The sequence below is a fragment of the Bos taurus genome, chromosome 4 (assembly GCF_002263795.3).
Source record: "Bos taurus isolate L1 Dominette 01449 registration number 42190680 breed Hereford chromosome 4, ARS-UCD2.0, whole genome shotgun sequence".
Taxonomy (NCBI): Eukaryota; Metazoa; Chordata; class Mammalia; order Artiodactyla; family Bovidae; genus Bos; species Bos taurus.
In genome coordinates, this window is record NC_037331.1 from 61,229,212 (window position 1) to 61,248,525 (window position 19,314).

At 36.3% G+C, this 19,314-nt stretch overlaps 1 protein-coding gene across 2 annotated transcripts in view; it reads right to left on the reverse strand.

The window, feature by feature from the left end:
• Nucleotides 1-19,314, reverse strand: part of SEPTIN7 (septin 7) — a 98,556-nt gene that overhangs the window by 25,038 nt on the left and 54,204 nt on the right. For both annotated transcript variants that reach the window (NM_001001168.1, XM_059885430.1), the window contains 3 exon segments: nt 4,672-4,806; nt 5,627-5,727; nt 18,301-18,407. In NM_001001168.1, the coding sequence (NP_001001168.1) occupies nt 4,672-4,806; nt 5,627-5,727; nt 18,301-18,407 (343 nt within the window).

A 19,314-nucleotide genomic window follows, 5' to 3' on the forward strand; every position in this document is an offset into this window, starting at 1 on the left:
AGCCCTTGTTTGAGTTCTCTTAGCATACTATAATTTAATATATATATTGGTGGGTGTATTGGCGGTGTGTCCAGAGACTAATGGGAGAAGGCAATGGCAACCCACTCCAGTGTTCTTGCCTGGAGAATCCCAGGGACGGGGGAGCCTGGTGGGCTGCCATCTATGGGGCTGAGCAGAGTCGGACATGAGTGAAGTGACTTAGCAGCAGCAGCAGCAGAGACTAATGAGATACTCCTTTTTTACTGATGAATAATACTATACTTCTTTGTGGTAGTGACCCACTGACTTGCAGAAAGACAGGGTAAGAAGGCAGGAAGGCAGATATGGAGAAATGAGACAGCTTCAATTCTAATTCTCATCTTAAATCCTTTAAATTTTGATATTAGCATTCAGAGAACACTACAGAAAGAGTGTGTGGCTGGAATAAGACCGTATTTATCTATAAACAGCACCCTTATCTCACTAGTGGTAACTGAAAAACCTTTTGATTTTGGGAAAATATTTAAGTTTTTGCCTGTTTTTCATCAATCATTACATAACAACACTAAATATAAAAGCCATGGCTCAGTCAATTGATCTCGGATTTGGGACTGCCCTGGTGTTTCAGTGGTTAAGAATCTGCCTGCCAATGCAGGGGACACGGGTTTGATCCTTGGTTTGGGAAGACTCCACATGCTGTACAGCAACTAAGCCCCTGTGCCACAACTACTTAGCCCATGTGCAGCAACTACCGAAGCCTGCACACCCTAGAGCCCATGCTCTGCAAGAGAAGGCACTGCAATAAGAAGGCCAAGCACCTCAACTAGAGTAGCCCCTGCTTACCACAACTAGAGAAAGCCCACACACAGCACTGAAGACCCAGCAGAGCCAAAAAATAAATAAATTTAAAGAGAGAAATATGGAGCACATAAAATAAACTTAATTCTTTCCACTATATATATATTTTTTAAATCTCACCTTTGTAAATTTTTAGAGTTTACCTTCCAGATTATATGCAGGACAAAGTTAAATTACTACCACTACCACCTCATTAAACTGGTAACAGAAAAGAATTCAGTTAATCTATAATTTTAATGAATCTTGCAAGGAGATCCAACCAGTCCATTCTAAAGGAGATCAGTCCCGGGTGTTCATTGGAAGGACTGATGCTAAAGCTGAAACTCCAATACTTTGGCCACCTCATGCGAAGAGTTGACTCATTGGAAAAGACTCTGATGCTGGGAGGGATTGGGGACAGGAGGAGAAGGGGCCGACAGAGGATGAGATGGCTGGATGGCATTACCAACTCGATGGACATGAGTTTGAGTAAACTCCAGGAGTTGGTAATGGACAGGGAGGCCTGGTGTGCTGCAATTCATGGGATCACAAAGAGTCGGACACGACTGAGCAACTGAACTGAACTGAATATAAAATATTAAATTGTAATCTAAGTTAACAAGATTTTACACTTAAAGTAAAACAACATTTATAGAACATTTATTATTTCAACTTTCCAAGAGGAAGATACTTGAAAATAGCCATGACAAGGAAATCAGGGAAGTCAACTTCTCAAACATAAAATGACAGGGCTGAAGAATATTAAAACAGTTTTTACAAAATTAAACTTTAGATATAACCTTTATAAAAGCCCTGATAAAACCCTCTGCCCTTTTAAACTAGAAAACAAAATTTAAAACCTTACAAAATGCCCACAGAAAACACTTATTTCACAAGAGATTACATACTGGTTGAAATTTTTCCTCTATCCATTTAATTTTATTTCAGATCATATTTTCCAAGAAATCTAATTTTTAAGTTTTTTTTTTTTTTTTTAACACAAAGGAAACTCCTTTATAGAATTTCTAATAGATAAACCCTTCTCTGGTGACTCAGACACTGAACAATCCACTTGCAATGCAGAGACCCAGGTTCGATCCCTGGGTCGGGAAGATACCTTACAGAAGGAAATGGAAACCCACTTCATATTCTTGCCTGGGAAATCCCAGAGACAAAGGAGCTACAGTCCATGGGGTCGCAGAGTCGGACACGACTGAGCGATGAAACACAAAGAGAAAAAACTATTTAACACCTCAAAGCCTACAACAAAATAAGTAAAATGAATAGAGGGCAAATGACAAATATTTATTAAACATACATAGGTATACACATTTCTAAGGGAAAAAAAATCTATATAAAACTAACACTTTTTTCAAAATGGCAATAAAAATTCCAAAGGTTTGTAAAAACACCATTTAAAAATTCAAGTTCCAAGTCAGTTACCAACCACTGAACAAAGGAAATGAAGCAACAACAGCTGAAATCACAAAGTAACCCTTTGTTCAGTGATGACACCTGGTGGGGTAAGGGACACAGAAAATACACTGCTGGACCAATATATAATTACTCCAAAAACAGAACCTCTAAAAAGGGAATCCAGGGACTACCCAGGTAGAACGGTCGTAATTCCTCTACTATGCTGCCTGGAATTTCACTCTTTAGTGAGCATGGAATTTGGAACTCTCTACAGAAAACTCAATGTCATATTATGTCACTTAATCCGCAGCAGCATATATCAGTGGGCAAAACTTTGTTCCATTTCTAAAAATAGTTAAGCTGACAAACTACTCAAAAGCACATTGTTATACTAAGAAATTAAAATCTGGAACTCTCATCCCTTGTGACAAACAAGAAATGGTCCCAAGCCACTACACATAATATCAAAATTTTTTCTTTAAAAAAAATTTTATTTCCCACGCAATTTTAAGGACTATATTTTCCCTCAGGGGATAAGAGAAATGTGATTTCATGAGAATTACTAAATGTTGGAGACAGTCCAAAAGATCTAAAATAATAAAAAGTGGATATAAACTGACAAATTTCTATTGACTTAACTATAGGTTAAGATTTTACTTTGCTGGCTTTCAGGAAAAAGCCCTAACAAGTTATATTACCATGATATATATATATATATATACATACACACACATACACACACACATGAAAATTCAAGAAGAAACTAACAAGTTCTCAGAAAAAAACGATACAGTATGGTATTTTGAGGTGTTTTTTTTTTAGCCTTTTAAGTAGATAAGTCAATTTTGGGCTTTGAATATATAATTTTCTGAGAATACTATAGAAGAATATTAGAAATGAAAAAGAAACAGTTGCACCACTACAATCAGATAGTACAAAAATGGTAAACTTTAAAATTAAGGCTTTCTGCTCAACCAAGATGGTGATAATGGGCACTAGCCTATCTAGGCAAAAGGTAAAGAAAAAAGCAGAAAACAAAAGAGAAAGGCACACTTTTGAAAGTGGACTTCCCTGATAGCTCAGTTGGTAAAGAATCTGCCTGCAATGCAAGAGAATCTGGTTCAATTCCTGGGTCAGGACGATCTGCTAGAGAAGGGATAAGCTATCCTCTTCAGTATTCCTGGGCTCCCGTTGTGGCTCAGCTGGTAAAGAATCTGCCCGCAATGCAGGAGACCTGGGTTTGATTCCTGGGTTGGGAAGATCCCCTGGAGAAGGGAAAAGGTACCCACTCCAGTACTGTGGCCTGGAAAATTCCATGGACTCGATAGTCCATGGGGTCAGAAAGAGTTGGACACGACTGAGCGACTTTCACTTGAAGGAACTGGTTTACACCACTGTAATTTTGGTGTTAGATGACAACACTATTTAGTCTAATGCTATAAAACAGTCCAGTCCCTTTTGGTGGAGAGATGGTGGAGTTACAATCATCAGGGGGCGGAGTTATCCTGAGTCATTTAACCAAAGACTAAAGGAGAGGGCTTCCCAGGTGGCTTGGATGGTAAAGCGTCTGCCTGAAATGTGGGAGACTCAGGTTCGATCCCTGGGTCAGGAAGATCCCCTGGAGAAGGCAATGGCAGCCCATTCCAGTACTCTTGCCTGGAAAATCCCTGGACGGAGGAGCCTGGTAAGCTACAGTTCATGGGGTCGCAAAGAGTCAGTCACAACTGAGCGACTTCACTTTCACTTTAAAGAAGAGTAAATATAAACATCTGCAGTTGACGATGACACGCTCATCTCCTCAAAATGACAAAGAAACACAAACGACCAAAACCAGGAGTACAGGCTGGCCATACAAACAAACAATCCAATCAGATACAAGTCTAAATACTCAGATCTTAATTTTAACTGCTAATAAGTAGAAGGTTAGTACTGATGATAGGATACTTAAATAATTTGACTGTGACAGCTAAGGTGAAATAGATTAGTAAAACAGATTTAGTGAAGAAAGAAACAGCACATTAAAAAGTTGGTATTTAAGTTTTTTGCAATGTTCTCTACCAGATGTATAATAAATAATATCTTTGCAGTTTCTTAGAATATGTCTAAGCTAATCGTTATGGTTGTTTCTCCTTATTTGATTGTTCAATCTGTGGCAGACTGGTCAACAGGAAAGCTAAATTAGCCACACTGAGACACCAAACCATGATGAAAACAATATTCCTCTCCATGAAGCACAGTCTTACACATGAGAAACTAAGAAGTAAAATCATTTTTAGCGTGGCTAGGACTTAATTTTTTATAAATCATTTTTATATGGAATTTGGAACTTCACAAGTTGTATAAACATACTCCACAGAGATGAGGATTACTAACACATGCACCCAAAGATGAGTAATAATGAAACAACAAAAAGGTTATCAGAAGTATTCAGGCACTTACCCATGTCCTGAAGGAGCAATGAAGTATAAACAACATTGCACTCTGTTATCAGGCATCTGACGTCTGTTCACTCTAGATTCTGCATTTAGGTAGTCCTCGAACTTACTATCAATGTAGTCGATAACAGGCTGCCAGCTGTAGAATGCAAATAAATAAAATAATTAAGTTGAGATTCCACTTATGCACGGTGCTTCCCAGATGGCTCAGTGGTTAAGAATCCACCAAGATCCCTGGGTCAGGGAGACCTTCTGGAGAAGAAAATGGCAACCCTTTCCAGTATTCTTGCCTGGGAAATTCTATGGACAGAGCAGCCTGGCAGACTGTCCATAGGGTCACTAAAGAGTCAGACATAACTAAGTGATTAAATAACGAAAAACACACTTTACAACATGAAAAATTACATCCAAAGAGTTTTAGATTTCAAATGAAAAGATTAAACAACACAGAAGCCTCATGATGAATTTATTTAGGTATTTCAAAAGTTGAAGAAATTTACTTCAAAAATAATGCAGAACTCAAGGAAAAATTAAAATATTTTTATAAGCTCCTAATATCTTATTTCCAAATAGAAAGTCATGGATATTTTCTTCACTTACAACTTACGGAAAAACTGAAGGTCTAAAATCATATTTAAATTAGGGTGTGACAGAAAACAGATAAAATTAATAGCAGAGAATGAAAAGTTTCTTATAATAATGAGAATTCTTTTATCTATGTTTTAGAGTCTATCTTCAAAATAATTCTATGAAAAGTGTTATCATCATTTTATAGAAAAGGAAATCAGTTCAAAGAAGTTAAGCAATAATGACAAGTAAGTGGCAAAGTTGATATATGAACCCAAACCATATTACTTAAATTTCAGTAACCACAGGTGAGAAGATTTAAAATGTTAAAAAAATCTAACCAGCCCTACTCCCAAATGCAATGGAAAGCAGCAGGGACAAACCCTTCTTACCAATTACTATTATCCACTGCATCTCCGAATCCTGGGGTATCGACTATTGTGAGCAGCAACTGAACACCACCTTCTTTGATTAAAACTTTGGATTGTTCCACCTGTAAGAGTCATTGTGTACAGATATTAATAACATACATTATATCTGTGGTTTCCTACAAGGTAAGATGTAGGGAGACGAGTGTTAATCAAAACTAAATAGGAAGCTTTTTATAAAGTAAATCTACCCACCCAGCCACTTTCTTTAGAATCAATTACTATAGATGTTGAGAGTCCAGGTTACTTAAAAGAAAAGTATATATATAAATAATGGGTTTACGGCTCACAGTTGGTATAGAGAAGGAAAATAGGAACTGATAAAATATTATTAATTACTAAAGCCATATAAAACTTAAACAACATAAATGCACATCTAATAATACAAATAAACAATGTGCTTCAATGATCAAGTAATTCACAGAGATCAAATATGATTTATCAGAAAGTACATTTAATCTACCATTTGCAGTAAATGTTTTCTGGATTATCTCCATCTACTTTGGTCCCAACCAATTACTCAAGTGAACTTATTACCATTCCCAAATCTTTCTCAGCATGGCTATAATTATTTACACTTGTGCTTACATCATGACTAAGAGCCAACTTTCTTCTCAAATGTGTCATTGTCCATTCAGGTCAAAGCAATCAGCAAAACCCAGGCATTGGGAAAAAATGCATTCTGGTAGGGTAAAACCCTACTAACTCTGATTAAAATCTTCAGTTCTCTTTAGAGTTTGTAAAAAATGTTCTATTTAAGAAAGGGAATTGGACTTAAACAGTAACAGCAGTTCTTCCTACAATCTAAGATATTCTGTAACCCCAAATTCCATTTTAGAATGTAAAAATCATTCATATTGGACATATGCTGCTTAAAGCAAACATTCATTCAAACAGAAAAGGAGAATCATTCTCCCAGAAAAAGATAGGCTTTCATTTAATTTATATATAGTGTTTAGTAAGACTAAGAGGTTCCAAGTATGCTGACAGGCTAACTTAAGAGGCACGAATTAATCTTTGAATGTTACATGCCATAGGATGGTACCAATTAAGTACTACTAGACTTTAAGAGGGAAATGTAATCACATGAAAAACAATTTCAACTATCCATGTTGATTAACAGAATTGGGAAAGGAAAAGCGACTAATTTCTGGGTAAGAAAAGTTCGGTTTACCTTTACAGGTTAAAAAATTGATGATGTCTTTCCATTACCCTCTGACATTTTCTTACAGATGCTAGCTGATGGATGCAGAGACTGAAGAGCTGAAACTAAGACTGCTGAGCAAAAAGTGTATAGCAGCATTGCTCAATAGAACTTTCTGAGATGATGGAAATGGTTCTATATCTACACTATCCAATACATACTAGCTGCTTGCCCATGCAAGCAACAAGTTCTTGAAATCTGACTAGAGCAACTGAGGAACTGAATGTTCAATTTTATTTAACTTAAACTGAAACAGCTACACGTGGCTTTGTTGTTGTTGTTGTTGTTGTTGTTGTTGTTTAGTCACTAAGTCATGTCTGACTCTTTGGTGACCCCATGGACTATAGCCTGCCAGGCCCCTCTGTCCATGGGTTTTTCCAAGCAAGAATACTGGAGTGGATTGCCATTTCCTTCTCCAGGGGATCCTCCCAATCCACATGTGGCTTAGTGACTACTGAATTCGATAGTGAAGATTGATAGCAACCAGAAATTATTTTGTTAAAAGAGCATTATCAAAAAAGAAACTTGCTGAAACTGAAATTTGGACATGCATATTCACAGAAAGGCTTCCAATCTTTTAGACAAATAAGAGACAAAGTTCTTATCTTTTAGACCAATGGTTTTTGAACTGCTTTGACCCTAATGTAAACTGTCAGTGAAAATTTTAGATATCCCAAATGTAAGTACATTTATTTATCTACCGAACATATAAAATTGGTTATCTGAACATTAAACAGCAGGAAGTGTCAATTTCTCTGTAAATTAAAAAAGTTAAACATCAATAGATACAGGTTCTAATATTTTCTGGTCACCTTCAATATCAACGATGGTTGCACACTCCTTGGGAGAATACTGTTTCATACCACACGGCTAAGGTAATACAGTCTGTCTGATATTGAGTTACTCTAATAATATGAGGGAGGCAAAATAACTGTGGAAATAATCAGATTCATCAGTGTAAATTATCAAAACTAAAAAAAATTGAGTGATATTACTTCCTGTGGCTTAGAAATTCACATTCTATATATCTAGTAGTTGTCTATAGTTAAAAAGGACAATCTGGTTATATGTCAATTAAGAATATGTCAAATGTCATATGTCAAAAAAGAACAATCTATTCAAATCTAACAGATCTCAATATATATCTCATTTGCCTCCATCTCCTTCATAAAAATAAGTTATCCATTTATGGTAACTGTCACTGAAGCAGAAATATCCAAAGTAACCATCCCTTCACCTAAAAATTCTCAAAAATTATTTTAAATGACACAGTATCATGTATTAGAACTGATGTAAAAATCTAACTGTTCTACATGAATCATCTCCTGATTTTACTCCAAACCATTTCTGGTTCTCTCATTACCAAACAAAGAACATTTCTACCTCTAGTACTAGGCTGTATACTAATCACACACCACAACAGCTTAAATTTTAAGATTTTTGCTTCTTTGTTTAAAAAAAAATTAGTTCAACAACTTAATTGTTTATTGGAGTGATAATATAAATGAAGATCTGCTTTTCATACGGAAGCTTCTTTTCTTCTTTGGCCTATGAAATTCTGTGTATCCATACATGGTCAAATACATAGAAGACAGCAACATATGGAAGAAATCCAGAAAACAACTGTAAACTAGTGCCATTCACAGGATTCAACTGTATCCTATCATCTGGTTTTGCAAGTATCCTCATGGGATCCATGGTAAACAAATTAGTCCAAGTCCAGGAATTTCAAACTTTTCTTAAGAAATCTATTCCAAATGGCCACTTTCCCATGCACTTTACTTAAGCAGGTCACATCAGCATATTTTATGGCATCACTCAAGAGTTCTCAAAGATTAAACACATAATTCAATACCAAAGGAATGAATGAATCAAGGGCACTTTGAAATGAGCTTTTCTCTGAAAAATAAAATTAAAGCCTATTATATTGTTTATGTATAATAATTAAGGGCTATTTTGGATTCCTGGATTCCAGAAACTCACACTTTTTCTAATATTTACAGTTTTTCAATCTGAGAAAAAGTCAAACTTTCACTGTTCATACAGCTTCACTTCTTCCATTTCTGAAAGACTATTAAACACACTACACTATTCTAACAATGTTTGAGTCATTTTTTAAGATAAAGTATTATAACTATATTAACATTTGAGGAGAGGGCTAAAATTTTTGTCAAGAGCTTACCTCCACCTATACTTGCTCAGGAGATAACATTACAGCCAAAGCTCTGCAGACTTGACTAGTAGAAACTTGAACAGTCTGCGATATTCCACTTGGCTCAAACACAAAATCTATTCTAGATTATTTAATAACTCAAAAGATAAGCATCATCATACATACTTCATTATGTTCAATAAGATACTTAGAGAGGCAATGACCAACAGAATAGTTATGCTTAAAGACTACTTCCTTCTCACCAAGACTGAAAACGAACTAAGAAGAAACTTGATCCAAACACTAATTCTGCCTTCTACTCTCTGAACCACTATATACCTCATTCCCCTCTCTCCTTACACTGAAATCTTAATTCCCATGTCCCTTTCATTTTCTATTAGCAAACCCCTTCCAAATCCTTTCTTTTCCTTTCCAGCTAAGATACTTTTCCATAAATTTCATAAACTTCAACTTTGACAGGAATTTCCAGGTCATCTGATAATCTTTTTATTTGCTCCTTCACCTCATGTCTCTTCTAGTATGACTCTTCCCAAGTTCTATCTTGGGGCTTCCCAGGTGGCTCAGCAGATAAAGAACCTGCCTGCAATGCAGGAGACTATTGTGGGTTCAGTCCCTGGGTCAGGAAGATCCCCTGGAGGAAGGGATTGGCAACCCACTCCAGTCTTCTTGCCTGGAGAATCCCATGAACAGAGAAGCCTGGTGGGCTATAGTCCACAGGGTCACAAAGAGCTGGACATGACTGAAGTGTCTGAGCACGCACACATGCACACAACCTCTACCTTACAATCTCTGCCACCATGCTCAGCAAAGTCCTTGATCTTCACTGCAAAACAAGAACATCCCCAATTTGTTGTTGCTATTTATTTTTTAAATTTTTTAAACTCAAGTACAGGTGACTTACAATGTTTCAGTTGCATGGCAAAGTATGTAAATATACAATCCTTTTTATTTACATTCAAATGGATATATACATTCTTTTTCAGTTCTTTTTCCATTTTAAGTTATTACAAGATATTGAATATAGCTCCCTGTGCTATATAGTAGGTCCTTGTTGCTTATCTATTTTATATAATGTGGTTCAGTTCAGTTCAGTCGCTCAGTCGTGTCCAACTCTTTGTGACCCCATGATCGCAGCACGCCAGGCCTCTCTGTCCATCACCAACTCCCGGAGTTCACTCAAATTCGTGTCCATCAAGTCGGTGATGCCATTCAGCCATCTCATCCTCTGTTGTCCCCTTCTCCTCCTGCCCCCAATCCCTCCCAGCATCAGGGTCAACTCTTCGCATGAGGAGGCCAAAGTATTGGAGTTTCAGCTTCAGCATCAGTCCTTCCAATGAACACCCAGGACTGATCTCCTTTAGGATGGACTGGTTGGATCTCCTTGCAGTCCAAGGGACTCTCAAGAGTCTTCTCCAACACCACAGTTCAAAAGCATCAATTCTTTGGCGCTCAGCTTTCTTCACAGTCCAAGTCTCACATCCATACATATAATGTGGTATGTATCTGTTAATCCCAAATTCCTAATTAATCCCCCCTCCTTTCCCCTTTGGTAACCATAAGTTTGTTTTCTATGAGTCTGCTTCTGTTTTATAAATAAAATTCATTTGTATCATGTTTTTAGATTTCACATATTAAGTGATATCATATGGTATTTGTCATTCTCCTGACTTACTTCACTTAGTGTAATATCTGCTGCTGAAAAGTAATATTCTATTACGAGCGGGCGCACACACACAAACACACAATCTTCTTTATCCATCTGTCAGTGGAATTTAAGTTACTTCCACGTCTTGATAATTGTACACAGTACTGCCATGAACACTGGGGTGCATCTGTCCTGTTGAATTTGAGTTTTCTCCAGGTATATGCTAAGGAATGGGACTGCTGGATGATATGGTACCTGTTTTAAAGGAAGCTCCATAGTGTTCTCCATAGTAGCTGCACCAATTCACATCCCCACCAACAGTGTAGGAGGGTTCTCAAGAGCATCCCCAATTTTTCTGAAGCTTTTTTGAATGTTCTCTCCTGTTTAGTGGAATAGATTTCTTTTTTCCCTGAGACTAATTTCTCAATCTATGGTGGGGATTTGACCAATTTCCATTTCAAAGTCATCTTGACAACTATTTAGACTAGTTCCCCTGTTATCTTCAATCTCTCATCTCTTAGGAACTGATTCTCCAAAGGATACAAACATTTTCAGGTCTTTTTTAGAAATAAAAACCAAACCATTGTCTCTGTCCCCTACACTGGACCTCTAGGTATTCCCTCTCATCCCTTCCTTCATAGCTATTTCCATCTTCACTGACTCACAAAGTCACTTCCCAACTCACTATCATCCTGCCCTCTATTCCTATGATTTCACTAAAATATACCTTGCCAAAGTCACCTCTATACCACCCTAGAGCAACATCTTTCTCACTATATCATGACTGTTTGCTATATCCTTCACATGACTGTGACAATCTTGAGAACTCATATGTCCATCATCCTTGTAGCCCCCAAACCTGGTAAAAGACAAGTATTCAAATACCTGCTCTGTGTATGACTACTTCAAAAAAATTATCAAAACCTGACCAACATTAACAGCAGAGTTTCCTAACTGGACTCTATAAAGATGTTTCAAGGAGTCATAAGAAGTTATCTTAGGGATAGGATTCATTGCTTTCACTTCTTCTCACCTCCAAAACTTTTGTACCCATATAATCTAAAATAGTGATTTACTGAACTTCATAAACCAAGAAAAGTTTTAAAATGACCAACATAAGGCTGCCAACTAAAAATCTGGGGGAAAAAAAAAATAAAAAGGACTTCCCTGGAGGTCCAGTGGCTAAGACTCCACACTCCTAATGTAAAAGGCCTGGGTTCAATCCCTGGCTGGGGAAATAGATCCCACATGCTCCAACTAAGAACTGGCAAAGCCAAATAAAAAAAATAAAATTTTTCAAAAAAAAAAATCTGAAAGAAAAAACAAATCTAGCACTGTCATTTCACAAAAGAAACAGGAAGGTTACCAACTATCTCCTTTCCCTAGGAGATAGCTGGCAAACTTTTGCTGAAATGAAAAATGATATAAAAATTTTCAAATATAAGATCATAAAACTTGCTACCATGTATATAACATTGTATTAATATTTTTCTTGAAAATTGTTAATCTAAGCATCTATGTTTGAGATTAGAATATGAAGTAGAGCTTAAGTGTTCAAATTTTTTCTATAACTTTAATCAGTCTATTGGGAAAATACATATATGAATGAAAGTGGAAGTAACATGGTGCCATTTCATTCAATTAGAAATATTCTGGAAGAACTCAGGAAAAACAGTTCACCCTCTTACTTTCTTTGACAAAGACAGGATGAAATCAGTCCACAGCAGGCCAGAAACACAAGGAGTGGTCCACAAAGTATAGTACCCAGACTGGCAGTTGAATAGCTTGGAAACTTAAAAGAAATGCCAAATTCTTTGGGCTCTGCCTCAAATATGGGGAGGGGGACTTGACAGACTGAGCAAGGCTTCCAAGTGATTGTGAAGCACAGTATACTTTGAGAAGACTAGTATAAAGAACTACAGGACCAGAATGTCAGCTTACATTCGGAAGTACACAGCTTAGGTTTCTAAGGCCAAAGACAGGATGTTGAGAATTAATCTCAGATGCCTTCTAACTATTACTGAAAAGTTCACTCAGATCAGAACCACTGGAAACTCAGAATCATTTGCCTGCTCAGAGTAGATAGTTTCTCCTTTCTCCCAAGACTGTGAATGTGAAGGAATTTCTTCTTTAAGATACAAGCCTCTTGTAAACAAATAATGCTCGGAGAGATTATAAGATTGTGGTCTTTATAGAAGTTTCACTCCCTATTTGACCACATCACAGGATGTTACTTCTCTTCTTCTTTTTGACAGTTGGAAGTGTTCCAGAAAGCCTTCAGGTCAGGGAAATTGCAGACATTTGTTTTTTGAAACTCAGGATTGTATGTTTTTCCTGGATTACTCTTCACTGAGAGAATTTAAGAGCTCCCAAGGGCAGATCATCTGCTAGATTACTGAACTGGTGAAAAACCACTCAACTGTAAAAGAAAATTACATTCTATTCTCTAACAACTGAATGACTAGGAATACATCATGTTCTCTCCTAGGTAAGAGGAGAAAAGAGTTAAGATGACCTTCATCTTGTTTCCAGTATATCAAGGAATACCTCCATGGTACATCAGGAAAGAGGACTTCTCTGGGATTTTAATAAGGATCAATCTAGTTCTCAAATGTTAAAGGTCTCACTTTTGGTAAAAGGAGGAGATTTAATAGTGGTACACAGGCCTTTGTCTTAAAAATGTTACTAGAGATAGCCTTAGTCTAATTATGCCTTTGTTTTCAAAAAAGGGAGCTGGGGAAACATTTACAACAGAAGAGGACACCTTTGAAGTGTTACCTTCAACGAAGGTAAAGTGAGTTTAAGACAGCATTATTCTGGAGACAAACCAATATCAATAGAATTCTGACAAATTGAGAGCTTCTCCCATCTTTTAACAGATACCAGCCTAGGAGAAACTACCTGCAGTAACTGAAATGTAAGGGACTGTTATCTCAATAAGAAACGTCTGCAAACCTCAAGAAGGAAAAAATAGGAAATATTGAGTTGGTCAAAACACTTCATGAAATCTGAACAATTTATGAGTATAAAAGACATGTTCAATCTTATAAGAAATCAAAGGGGAAAAAATGAAATGTCTTTATGTATACACACAGGTGCACGTACACACACATACACAACAGAAATGAGTACTTATGTCCATCAAAAGATATATACAAGAACATTTATGTCAGTCAAAAACTGAAAACCCATATGCTTATCTACAATGAACAGGCTGTGATATAGTCATACAGTAGAATATTATAAAACAATGAAAAGAACTACAGCTATACAACATGAATAAATGCCACACACATAATCCTCAGTGAAAGAAACCAGACTTAAGAATATATCTAAATGAAGTTCAAGAACAGACAAAATTAATCTATGGAGATGTCAGAAAGGTGTTTATAAGTGGGGGTGGGTGTAATACTGAGTGAGAGGAGACACAAGGAAGCCTTCCAGGTTCCTAGAAAAATACTGTATCTTAATCTGGGAAGTGGTTACTTGGATATATGAATCGCTGCTGTTGTTTAGTCACTAAGTTGTGTCCAACTTTTTGCGACTCCATGGACTGTAACCCACCAGGCTCCTCTGTCCACGGGATTTCCCAGGTAAGAATACTGGAGTGGGTCATCATTTCCTTCTGCAGGAATCACACCCATGTCTCCTACTTCGGCAGGCAGATTCTTTACCACTGACCACCAGGGAAACCCAGATATATGAATACTTATATAAAACTCACCAAGTTCTATGCTTAAATTTGTGCCCTTTTAATATATAAACTACACAGCAACTTAAAAATTAAATGCAAAAAAATTCTGCTTAAGACAAAAATAATCAACAAAATTTCAAAAAATGATCAAATTTAAAATTTCAAAGATTCTCAAATTGGAAATCATTTCACTTAATCTATGATAGTGTTTTATAAAATTTCACAGACCAAAAAAAAAGTAGAAACAAAACTTCAAAGATCCTCAAACAAATTTTAAAAAATTGTTCAGTCAGTCAACAAATATTGGATGCTAACATGTAACAGATGCTGTGCTAGAAACTTAGCTTGTTAAGGGTGAATAAAAAGGAGTCCCTACCCTAACAGAGTTTATGAGTGGTCAAGAAAGTCTTCATTAAGAAAGTAACTTTTAAGCAGAGAACTGATGAAAATTAGGAAGCAAGCCATGAGGATATCCCAAGGAAAACCACTGCAAGCAGAGAAACAAAGTGGAAGGCCCCTGGAGTGGAAGAGATCGATCGGCCTGCTCAAAGGACAGCAAAGAGGTTGTTTTGGCCAAAGCAGGATAAGCCAAAAGTATAAGAACTAGGTTAAGGGCACCCTGCAGGTAGGGGAGGTGGGGAGGGGGAGGAGGGATGGGGGTAAAGTAAACTCTCCTTGTTTGACCAAATACTTTGTTGCAAAGTATGTTAAACTAGATTTCCATGTGTTGAATTCCTTAGACTGCAAGTGCCAATACACTTCATCTGTTCAGACACTAGCAAAAATCACTGTACTGGGTGAATCCAAAGAGCTAAAAATACTGTCAACTTGCCTATTTTGTTTAAATAAAATAAAACATGGTAAGGTATGAAACTTTTATGATTAACTGGCTTCCATCATCCACCAAGAAGTTTACTGGAATTTCAAACCTAGTACATAATGGTCAGTCAATACCCTCCAGAGTCCAGCTTGAAAATTCAAATATAATAAGCAATAATGAACATCATGTGTGTACCATTTAAAAGTAAAAACAAAACAACACTAGGTATTCCTTACTAGGTAGCATCAGATAGGAGAAGGCAATGGCACCCCACTCCAATACTCTTGCCTGGGAAATCCCATGGACGGAGGAGCCTGGTAGGCTACAGTCCATGGGGTCGCGAAGAGTCGGACACAACTGAGCAACTTCACTTTCACTTTTCACTTTTATTTACTGGAGAAGGAAATGGCAACCCACTCCAGTGTTCTTGCCTGGAGAATCCCAGGGACGGGGGAGCCTGGTGGACTGCCATCTATGGGGTCCCAGAGTCAGACACGACTGATGTGACTTAGCGGCAGCATCAGATAGATCAGCCTTAAGACTTAATTCCATTTTTTACCTTACGACCTAATTTCCCATTTTTTAAAACTAAACTCATATATTACATAACTATGAAGAAATAACCTCACTGATCAATTCAGTTTGTTTAAACTGCCTAACTGGAAAATCTATCTCCATACATAACATTTTTCAAGGAAAAGGAAATATAAATAAAAGAAAAATGACAATTTTCTGGACCAAACATCATTAAAAAGTAAAGTTAATCCATTTATTAAGAACTCTTTAATCTACTAAACTAATACTTATTAAGTTTCTAAAGTATAGAGATAGCATAGTTTTATACAATACAGACTAAACCATAGTGCTTAGATTTGTATCCTAGTTCTGGCACGCTAACTACATGATCCTCAGGTATATCATCATCTTTGTGCCACAATTTCCACATCTGTAAAATAGGGATAATAACACCATTTACCTGAAAAAGTTACTGCAAGAATTAAATAAATGCATCTAAAGTGTTTGGAATAGTACCTGGAAGATGTTAATGATTGACTAAGTGTTGTTTTATTATTAATGTCGACCTTGCATTATGCCAGGTGCTAAAAACTACAAAAAGGACTCAGAAAATTTCCTCACCAGCACTAACAGCCAAGAACACCTTTGGTAGATATATTAATATTTAACAGACATTTTACACTAAATATTCCTGAACTTAGGAATCTACACTGTGGGGTTTCCTTAACATTTCTATATAACTAGTTACTAAGTCTGGAGAAGGCAATGGCACCCCACTCCAGTACTCTTGCCTGGCAAATCCCAGGGACGGGCGAGCCTGGTGGGCTGCTGTCTGTGGGGTCGCACAGAGTCGGACACGACTGAAATGACTTAGCAGCAGCAGTTACTAATTCTGGATTTAAATACTTAAATTAAGAAAATTTAAAGTTTATCTTCTTGCTTAGGGTTAAAATATCCAATATATCACAAAATAAATAAGCAATATAGTATAGTATCGAGTTTTTAGGACACGTTTTTTTTGCAGGTAATTTGAAATCTCAAATTCCATAAAGGATATTTTAAAAATTCCTGAAACAGAGAAAACTTTAAGAAGAAGAAATAAAATATCCAGCTCCAGCATCACTGCCTCAATAAGACATGCTTCTGCTAGAACTGTTCACTCCACTCCTTTTCTGCTTATGTGCTGTGTATTACTGCATCAATCTACCAACAAATCTTTCAATCAATAGTTTAGAGCAGTGCTGCCTAACAAAAATGTAATGTGAACTACATAAATAATTTTAAAAATTTCAGTAGCCACTTTAGAAAGTAGCAACAGATGAAATTAATGAATTTTACTTAACCCAATATAACCAATCATTATTATAAAATGTAATCAATAGAAAAATTTAAATAAAATAATTTTTTTTTTTTAAACAAACTAAGACTTCAAAATCTGGGGTATATTTTATACTTGCATCTTAACATAGACATCTCACATTTTAAGACCTCAACAGCCACATGTGGCTACCAGCTATTGTCCTGGACAACATATCACTAGGACTAGAGAGTCTAGCACTTTGCTAGCAGCATTAGCATCACCTTGGATTGAATCTCAGCTCACTTCAGACTTACTAGAACAGGAACTAAGTTTAACGAGCTCCTCAGATGATCTGAATGCACATTAAAGATTGAGAAGTACTAAATTAGACCACACATAAAGTATTAACAAATTGTTACTGCCATTTAACTATCATGTGGTATCATGCCACTCACTAAAACAAATACTAATGGCTTTACACAAGTCATGTTTTCTGTACCCTGTCCAACAGAATTTTCTGCAATGGTGGAAATAATCTGCACTGCTCCAAATGGTAGCTACTTGCCACATATTACTACTTGAAATGTACCCAGCACAACTGAGAAACAGAATTTTTTGCTTCAATGACTTTTAACTCATTTAAACTTTAATAGCTACATATGGCAAGTAGTTACCATATTGCAGCATAACTCTGAATGTTATCATTTACTGTATCACAGTAAAATCTCTAGGAGGATCTTTAAGACAAATTCATTAAGGTTCTAAATCAAGAAAGTCCCTCTAATTACATGCACTTCTCAATCAATTACTCTCTCTCTTTTTCAACAACAACCATTTTTACTAACACTTTACACTGGCTAAGGTCAAATTTGAAATCTACCTATATATAAATATAATACAAGTCACAAAATATGTTTTGTGGGGAAGTACAGGTGGCTCAGTAATAAAGAATCCGCCTGCCAATGCAGGAGATGCAGGTTATCGGATCCCTAGGTCAGGAAGATCTCTTGGCATAAGAAATGGCAACCCACTCCAGTATTATTGCCTGGGAAATCCCATGGACAGAGGAGCCTGGCAGGCTACCATCTATGGGGTCTCCAGAGCTGGACATGACTTAAGAGACGAAAAGAACAATAACACAGAGAACATATTAATAGAGATCTTAACCATGTTCGTGACAAAGCAGATGGACTGTATAACAAAGTATCTATAAAAAATAATTTATAGACTGTGTTTTGTATCTGTTAATATTACCCCATCTTATCATCAATTAACAATACACATACCTGTACAGTCTTTTTTATTCTATGGGAAGGACCTGGATACTCTGGAGAATATAAATCTGTGAGGAATAATGAGTTGATTAATGTTGACTTTCCCAGTCCAGATTCACCTAAAAGAAACAAAGGGGGAAATCTCTCAAAACTCAGTCAACTTATCAAGCTTAAATATTCAACCAGTGTTATAATCAAACTTGCTTTCATCCAATTACTTCTTGGAGGAGAAGCAAGTGACATTACAAAATACACTATAAAGACTCCCTATTACAATAAGTTCTTAGCCCTAATTTTCTTACCTATCAAGTCAGACTCGTATTTGGAAAGGATTTTTAGCGTCATAATTCTACAATCTGTTTTTTAAAAGTAATGTTAAAAAAAAAAAGTAATGTATCTGATACAATAGTCACCAGTTTTTTTTTTAAACAGTGATATATTCCTAAAGATGAAAGTCATGAAGGAAACATCCCACTTGGATTATATACTGCTGCTTCAGTGCAATAAAGCATAAGAGAAGTACAAACGCTTATTCAGACAATTAATGAATGACCAAGGCAAGAAATCAGGTAAGTACAAAAAAGTAAGAGGTCTGCTGACAAAAAAAGAAGAAAAATTAATCACAATGTATGTTAAAAGCAAACCACAAAAAAAAACCCACTTCTAATTTACCCATATACCAATCAATTTAAGTATGCTCTATAAACTAGATTCCAAAAAGTCGTACTTTTCATATTTCTATATACTTTTTATAAAAATGCTTCTGTCTAAACCGAAAACGGAGGGAGGTAAAACGATTTCCACTAAGATTCACATACTCGTCTCTAACCCTTCATGTCAAGTGTAAGAGACCATATCAAATGTACAGCTAATTTTTACTAACATCAACAACTTTAGAATATATGTAATATAAAGTCAAAATAAATTAACAACCATAATAATAATTATCAATTAACATGGCACCAGTTGCTAGTAGTTCAGTTAGTTTAATAGGCATCTTTATCCTATATAACTGATATTGCAAGT